The sequence below is a fragment of the Diadema antillarum genome, unplaced genomic scaffold (assembly GCF_040938485.1).
Source record: "Diadema antillarum isolate AM-2024a unplaced genomic scaffold, OU_Dant_1.0 seq00001741_RagTag, whole genome shotgun sequence".
Classification (NCBI taxonomy): Eukaryota; Metazoa; Echinodermata; class Echinoidea; order Diadematoida; family Diadematidae; genus Diadema; species Diadema antillarum.
In genome coordinates, this window is record NW_027272424.1 from 250199 (window position 1) to 259130 (window position 8932).

Genomic DNA, 8932 nt, shown 5'->3' on the forward strand with positions numbered 1-8932 from the left:
AAAGATTTAAAGAAGAGGAGCTGTAAAATGATAAAGAAAGAAGGAATGTAGGAACGACTACGGCTGTCAAGCATTTACTTGACAAGCATTGGCAGCATTATGATAGTTAAAAATCATTGAAAAGGAAACGAGGAAAAAAGGAAAACTCGGTGTCAAAATTGCTTCAAAAGACCATTCGTCATCTGACGAACAAAATGTCGTGGCGTTGTGTTAAACACGTTATATGACTCTTTGTTTTAAATAAATAAACGTAGAAGGAGATGTTTGAGAAGCTAAATGTTTAATCATGATAATGATGTTTTCATTCATGTTCTTTGTCACTCAGTGATAACATTAATTCTTAAAGGCTTGAAGAATTAATGTTTTTATACGCTGTACTATGACTTCTCGTTACAATGCGCGCCCTTTCACGAACCCAATAATAGCTCATCAACTCAAGATACTATCGTATTGTTCTGGTATCGATCGCAGCGTCCACTGGAAAGGAAGCGACTTTCCTAGTTCCCAACCCCGTTATATTGATGAGTCTTGGTCAAGCCGTTTTGCAAATTCAATATTATAGAAGTTATTCTACAGAAACGATCAAAATACCCTTCCGTTAATCAATGTGTTAATGACGGTGACACAACATTTGCTTCTGCGACAATTGCTCCGGTCTTATATTCTCCAAGGACTTAGGATTACGGTTAGGGTTGTGATACTCTCTGAAATAAATCGAGTGAAAATATTAACTCTTAAAGGAGTGAATACAAAGAAGAGTGAATTTTGAGTGAATTTTGAGTGAAAATTTTCATTTTCACTCATTTTAGAGTGACCTCAGGAATCACTCCAAAATCTTCGAGTGATCCCTGGGGTCATTCCAAAATGAGTGAAAATGAACATTTTCACTCAAGATTCACTACAATTTCACTCTAAATTCACTCCTTTTTGTATTCACTCCTTTAAAGGTGATGGCTAGTAACCGATCAGTGGAATTCAGTGGGAATGCTGAGGGATGATTGTTCGAATCCTTGTGGGATTCATTTAAGAGTACATTATATATCTACTGTTGTGTGAAAACTATTTGCTTCGGAACGGCCTCATATTCAAGTAATATGCAGATTAATGCCCTGTCACTGACCAGGCACGCTAACCTGGAAACATTAAACTGCACATTACTTGAATATGAGACTATTCTGAAACAAATAATTTTCACACAACAATAGATATATAATGTACTCTTAAAAGAATCCAACAAGGATTGGAGCAATCATCCTCCAGCATTCCCACTGATTCCCACTGATCAGTTACTAGCCATCCCCTTTAAGAGTGAATATTTTCACTCGATTTTTTTAAAGAGTAGGGTTTTAGGTTTATTTCAATGTGAGGATTAGGATTAGGGTGAGGGTTATATTTATGGGTAGCTTTTTTCCGCTTAACGTGCAGATATTTCATGGGAGCAATAATATTGTCGCAGGAGCAAACGGAACCGTTCATGACCTGCATGCATCAAATTGTGCTATAGAAAATATAAATAGAAAATAGCTGTAAATTTACTTTAAATCCTATTCTTGATGAGACTTAAGTATTAAAATCATGTTCTGGATTCGATGTCAGGCCAATAAAATTTCTGAGATTGGGGAACGAGGAAATGGGGAGTCAAACAAATTGACAGAAAGATAAATAGACAGAAGGCTAGACAGAACGACAGATAGATAGAGAGAATATGAGGAAATTAATGTAAAAAGCGAACAGTGGCGAAGACATAGACAGAAAGATCGTCAAGAAAATATGCAGACACGGTAATACAATATCATCATTGACAGTTTTAAAGATATTGGAACAAGAATATTCACCAAACAGTGGCTTGAACGAAGTTGACATATTCTGAATACTAAAACCCCAGCTGGGATCGATCCAGTTTGATACCTTACTTAAATGTATTCCCATAATGATAATTACACAGAGGAAACAGTTTGTTAATTGTCAATCTGCTGGTCCTATCTGATCCTCCGTTACCACTTTGCAGAATTTCATTTCATGCAATAAGATTGGTTTGTAAACAATAGGCACACAAACGCATGAAATATTTCAAACACATTTTGATCATGATGTGCACGAACATTATATTCTGACTGTACACTATTCATGTGCTTCATTATATTTTATGATAATGCAATATATTACCCTCAAGGGTAGTCTGTAGTAATAAATTATCGTCTTAAACGTGATTTCATAACGATCAGTTTTGTTTTGTTTTGTTTTGTTTTGTTTTTAGCAAGCCAATGGGAGAATTTGAGGCAAGTATATCCTTCGCTGACCTTTACTGATAAGCTGTCATGTGTTCATTTTTCTGTATAATACCATTCTACGTATTATTGGGTGTGTGTGACGAAGCATATTAAAGGAATATAGGGTCTATAATGAATATGACTAATAACATATTCATTGCACATTATTGTGCTTGGACATAGAGCTGTAGATCGGCCCAGGCAGACCATCCAAAGTAGAAGAGAAGCCAAACTGCTGATGAGTGTCTTTCTCGAAAATGAGAAATGCTGAAATTGCTGAGAAGCTTCATTTTGGGAGACAATGTATATAATAACAAATTGTTCCTGGTAGACAATGTACAGAATAAGAAAGTGTCTCAAAGTGCTGATATGACCCTTCTTTGTACGTTACATAAGGTATCCTGAATTCGATGAGAGAGATCACACTTGTTTTAATGGTCAGCTGTAGGCACCTGGAATCGAGACAAGGGAATACCAGTTGTAAAGAAAAGGTATAACTGGTGGAAGTCTGACACTGGTCAAAACAAGATGAGGAGTGACAGTTTTATCTGCCCCATGAGTACAAGCTTTAAGTTGACAAGGGGGTAATGTGCTGACATTAGTCCCTAGGTGCTGACACTAGTCTTTATTGTGCTGACACTAGTCTTTATTGTGCTGACACTAGTCCTTATTTTGCTGACAGTGCCTTGTAGAGTGTCCACTTCATAATTATTCATCAGATGACCAATGGTCATCTATATGATTGGTTAATTGTGTCGGCAAGGGGAGGGACATCTATGTGCCATATTTAATGTTACATTTTAAATTAGTTTCCAAGAGGGGCGGACTCAGTAAAATAATCATATGCATGAAGCTTGAGAGCCTGAACAAAACCAGGGTGCAAGACCCCAAAATAGTCAGTTACAACTCGACATCTTCAAGTAGCTCATTGAGTGAAGAATCATTTCACTCCAACTGTACACATCATTTTCGGCTGAATAAAAGTCCAGCGGACACCAAGGTTCACATACGACTTGTGTGGAATGGGACTTTGATTTTCAACGACTGCCGGTGTGTGTGTGCAGGTGAATGATGCGTGAAAGGTACGCCAACATCCATGAATGTTGAAAACCTCGTTACACTTGGTGGCAGCGGTGGGATGAACTCCCATGAAATTGCAAGCAAGCAACCATCAGTTGAGACTGTTTCTGTGTGATCCAGAAATATCACCTGAGTAGCCGAGTAGCAACCATGCTGGTTGTGATGTTGCTGTTATAGAACAGTTTCTTGAGACTCAGAAGTTTGGCGAGTCCCAACATTGAGAGAACAATTTGAAAAGCTAAGCTGAGCTGCATGAAGTCAGTCGTCTGCAACGCAGTTGTGATGTCTTCAACGCTTCCGACATCGGGCTGACCAGGTTGCAGACAGACGCCGGTCCAGGGACGGGCTGAGACGAGGACGTGGACGGTGCCGTCAGGACGGAGTCTGGGACCCAGGAGGGACGAGACTACACGGAGCAGCAGACAGCTGAGCAGGGTGACCACAACACATCGCCAGGGACGATTGACAGGGAGAGCAAAAGTCTTATCGTAGGGGGTAAGTGAGCTTCTCTTGGTCAATTTCACGGCAAGGCAGAGGGGGTAAACAGTACTACAATAATAACTGTTATATCTTAAGTTAAGTGTTGTGACAGGTTGTTGGTTAAGACTGTATTAACATGGAGGGGGAAAGCAACTTAAGTCAGTTAAGAATGCAAGAGTTGAGGCAAAAGTGTGAAGAGTTGGGGCTGCCACATGAAGGACTGAATAGGAATCAGTTGGTTCAGGGCATAGAAGAGGCAAATAAAGGGCAAGTTTCATCTCAGCCAGGGGCGACTGTTGTTAGCACAGATGGGGATGAGGCCCAAAATGCTGCTGCACGCAAAGAGTCTTTAGAAGAAACGCGCATGCACTTTGAATTAGAGAAGTTGAGAATGCAAGTGCGGCTAGCAGAGCTAGAAAAAGAAAAGCGTGAAAACATGCCTGGCGCAGCACCTGGAAATGCAAGCGTGGTGGACGGAGGTATTAGGCGGCAACTTCCCTTTTACAAAGAAGGGGAGGATGTAGATGTATTCCTGCGTACTTTTGAAAAAATGGCCCATTTGAATAACTGGCCTAGGGATGTATGGGCACTACAACTGGCCCCACTGTTGTCAGGAAAGGCTAGAGAGGCATATGCCAGACTGTCATTAGAGAGTAGTAGGGACTACGACGCGGTGAAAGCAGCCATACTGCGTAGATATGACCTGACTCCAGATGCGTACCGGGTCAAGTTTAGAGAGTTAAGAGTTGACAAAGAAGAGACGTACACAGAATTCTCTGTGAAGCTCTCCGACCTGTTAGGGCGTTGGCTAGAGGGGGCGGGAGCAGACACAGATATTGACAAATTGAAGGAGCAAATCCTTATGGAGCAAATGTTGAAGCAAGTCCCCTATGACTTAAGAGTATGGCTCCGGGATCATGAGCCGCCAACACTTCAGGCCATGGCGAGGCTCGCAGACCAATATGTGCAGAGTAGAAAAGGAATGGGAAAGCCCCAGGGATACACAGGAGGCAGACAGGACCTCAGATCATTCCCTAAATCTGGAGGAAAGCCCAGTTTTGGGAGCGGGAAAGGGGAAAACATACCCCAGAAACCGGTACACAACCAAGAACAGAAAGGCGGTCGGGGGAAGATACAGTGCTATAAGTGTGGCAAGCTAGGGCACATAGCAGTAAACTGTCAGAGCGCTCAAAAATCTCCCCCAAAGGAGGAAAGGGATGCAAAACAAGACCCTGCATACTTCTGTAGATCTAGACCCCACAAATTCTTAGAGGTATACACTAGCCAGGCTATGCTAGGAGGAAGAAAGGTGAGCCTATTGCGTGATTCAGGCTGCACCCATTCCCTTGCTAGAGTAGACGTAGTAGACCCTGACCTCATTATCCCAGGAGAGACAATCCATGTTAGGGGTTTATTCATTAAGAAAGAGCTACCAGTGGCCAGAGTACATCTGAGGAGTGATGCCTATGGTATTCAGAAGTGGATCCGTGTGGGAGTGGTCGATGATATTGAAGTAGACATGATACTGGGCAATGAACTTGTCCATGAAGAGGACCCTGAGTTGAAAATGCCCGTAGTGAGTGGAAAGGAAGAGGGCTTGGTAGTGACACGGAGCCAGGCTCGCGTGGAGAAAGAAAAGGTAGAAAACGAGAGAACAGAGAGGGAGAACTCCCAAGTTCGTGTGAGAGACTTATTCAGCATGAATGAGGGAAATGATGAAGTAGTTGATGCTGACAAAGCTCCCATGGATGGGGAATCTCACGAGGGGGAAGAAAGTAGCCACAAAGCAAGAGAACAGATTGGGAAGAAAGAATCCACAGACTCGAGAAGTAGAGGGCACAGCCAATTAGACATAGGGGTAACAGAATTAATTCAAGCCCAGCAAGAGGACATAGGCCTAAAGTCAATTTGGGAGAAAGTAGAGGAGGAGGATGGAAACAGGAAATGCTACTTTTATGTGGACAAGGGGGTGCTCATGCGTAAATGGTCTGGTGCAAATCAAGCCCAAGGGGAGGGATACAGACAAATAGTAGTCCCTAAGCAGTACAGAGGAAAGCTGCTACATATTGCACATGACAATCTGACGGCAGGTCATTTGGGTGTTGGTAAAACACAACAGAGGCTGATGCAAAATTTCTACTGGCCAGGGATATTCCGGGATGTAGCAGAATTTTGCAAAACATGTGGTCCATGCCAAAAGTGTGCAAGTCAGTACCGTGGAGGGAAGGCAAAATTAGTGTCAGTCCCAGTGATCGGCAGGCCATTCAGGAAGGTTGCTATGGATATTGTGGGCCCCTTACCAAGAAGCAAAAAGGGCAATAAATACATCCTCGTCCTCTGTGATTACGCAACACGTTATCCCGAGGCAGTACCCCTCCCCTCAGTAGAGGCTGAAAAGGTGGCAGACGAACTGATAAAGATCTTCAGCCGAGTAGGGATTCCAGACGAGCTCTTGACAGATCAGGGGTCAAACTTTATGTCCCTCCTAATGAAACAGCTGTGTAGTAGTCTGGGTATCAAGCAGCTAAGGACCAGCCCTTATCACCCCCAAGCCAACGGACTGGTAGAGAGATTTAATGGGACTTTGAAGGGGATGCTGAAACCGTACACTACAGAAGGGGATGTGACCTGGGATGAACTCATCCCCTATGTGTTGTTTGCATACCGGGAGGTTCCCCAAGAATCAACGGGATTCTCCCCATTTGAACTTTTGTATGGGCACAGAGTAAGGGGACCCCTAGATATCATTCGGGAGACCTGGACAGGTGAAATCCCGTCACAAGAGAGCATAGTGACGTATGTGCTAAGGAGCAGAGAAAATCTGGCCGCAATCACGAAAGCAGCCCAGACAAACCTAGCCATGGCCCAGAAGAAACAACAAGTGTGGTATGATAGGAAAGCCAGAGCAAAAGACCTGAATGTAGGCCAAAAAGTGCTGGTGCTACTCCCATGCAGCACCAATAAGCTAATGGCTAAATGGCAGGGCCCCTATCCAGTGGTACAAAAGCTGAGTGACGTTAACTATGTGATTGAGATGGGGGACAAAAGAAAGAAACACCGCGTGCTTCATACAAACATGCTGCGTGAGTGGCGAGAGCGGGAGAGCACATTGTACATAGACGTTGAAAGTGCAGAGTGTGAGGAGCTAGATGAGGACATCGAGTCAATGACCTGTGAAGCGTCCCCATCTGAGGTCAAGATACCAGACTACCTCTCAGATACACAGACGAAACAAGTGACTGACCTAGTGGGGGAGTATAGCGACATCCTTAGTGACAAACCCGGACGGACGGATGTAGTGAGACATGACTTAATCACTACAAATGACCGCCCAATCAGACAGAGGGCGTACCGACTCCCACATGCGTTAAAAGATACAGTAAAGAAAGAACTAGATGAGATGTTGGATGCGGGAATCATCTCCCCTTCTGATTCCCCATATGCTAGCCCCCTTGTGATTGTTAGAAAGAAAGATGACACCCTTCGACTTTGCGTCGATTATCGCAAACTTAACCAAGTAACTGAATTTGACGCATACCCAATGCCCAATATTGAAGCCATCATAGATGAGCTAGGAAAGGCCAAATTTATGACCACGATCGACCTGACAAAAGGGTACTGGCAAGTTCCCCTCACCGACAATGCAAAGAGAAAGTCTGCATTTATTACACCCTTTGGCCTCTTTCAATTCAATGTGATGCCTTTTGGGATGCAGGGCGCGCCAGCCACCTTTCAGCGGCTTGTAGATCAGGTGCTGCGTGGATTAAGCAAGTTCGCGACTGCGTACATAGATGACATTATCATCTACAGTGAATCTTGGGAGCAGCATCTGGTCCATGTCCGGGAAGTGCTAGAAAGGTTGAGAGCAGCAGGCCTAACAGCAAAACCCAGTAAGTGTAAAGTCGCCAGGAGGGAGGTACTCTATCTGGGGTTTGTTTTGGGAGGGGGTTATGTGAAACCCGAACCAGCTAAAGTGGAGGCAGTAATGAATTACCCGCAGCCTGCAACAAAGACGGATGTCAGAGCCTTCTTGGGCCTAACAGGCTATTACAAGAAGTTCATTCCAAACTATAGCAAAGTGGCAGCCCCACTCTCGGACCTCACTCGTAAAAATGAACCGAGACTAGTTAGGTGGAACAACGAATGTGGCCAGGCATTTGAGTCCCTGAAGAAGTCCCTTGCTTGCTCACCTGTGCTCAAAAACCCTGACTTCTCCAAAGAATTCATTGTACAGGTAGATGCCTCAGAAAGGGGAATTGGAGCAGTTTTGAGTCAAAGGGATGATGAAGGTGATGATCACCCAGTGGCATACATAAGCAGAAAGTTACTGCCAAGAGAGCAAAAGTATGCCACTATCGAGAAAGAGTGTATGGCAATCGTGTGGAGCATCCAAAAATTCCAGCCATACTTGTTTGGACGACAGTTCCTCGTACAGACCGACCACAATCCTTTGAAATGGCTCCACACGATGAAAAATCAAAACCCAAGACTGATGAGATGGAGTCTGGCACTACAGACACACTCAATGAAACTTGAGCACAGGAGCGGTAGCAAAAATGGGAATGCAGATGGTTTGTCTAGAATGTAATATATCTGAGATGGCATGATATGACTAAGATGGATGAGGAAGTACTTGTAAGTCATATGTCCAGTTAAGATATAACTGTAAGTATGTCTATATGCTAATTGTATGTTAGTTAAAAAGAAATAAAGGCCAAGTTAGGTATCCGTGTAACTGGCTAATTTCAACTCCTAAAGCAACCAATCACGGGAAATATTATGCATGTTATAAAGCCGGACTAGGCCCGGTAAGCATGCAATACTTACCTTTTGAATGAAATAATTATGTGTGTCAACTCTGCCTTGCCAATAGTGAAAGAGAGCTCACAATTGTATCCTAGACGTGACATGTTGAACATTGCTATCCAAAGGAAACCGTGCATCAAGAGACTGAGTAACTAGAAGTCAAGAGATTCGAACAATCAGCGATGAACCCGAACACACATGCATAATTAACTAGCATGGACACTTTGAAAACTGGAGGTGTGTCGTCATTAAATGTGACTAAATATGCACTGACTAAAGAAATATGATCGATTATG

The 8932-nt window shown here is 43.3% G+C and overlaps 1 protein-coding gene across 1 annotated transcript; it reads left to right on the forward strand.

Moving 5' to 3' along the window:
• Positions 1 to 3999: 3999 nt before the first annotated feature.
• On the forward strand, positions 4000 to 8418 carry LOC139711980 (uncharacterized). Its single transcript, XM_071623824.1, has one exon. It carries the CDS (start codon positions 4000 to 4002, stop codon positions 8416 to 8418), a length of 4419 nt encoding a protein of 1472 aa, XP_071479925.1.
• The last annotated feature ends 514 nt before the right edge of the window (positions 8419 to 8932 follow it).

Coding starts and splice junctions, on each gene's coding strand:
- LOC139711980 (XM_071623824.1), top strand. CDS start 4,000: ATGCAAGAGTTGAGGCAAAAGTGTGAAGAGTTGGGGCTGCCACATGAA.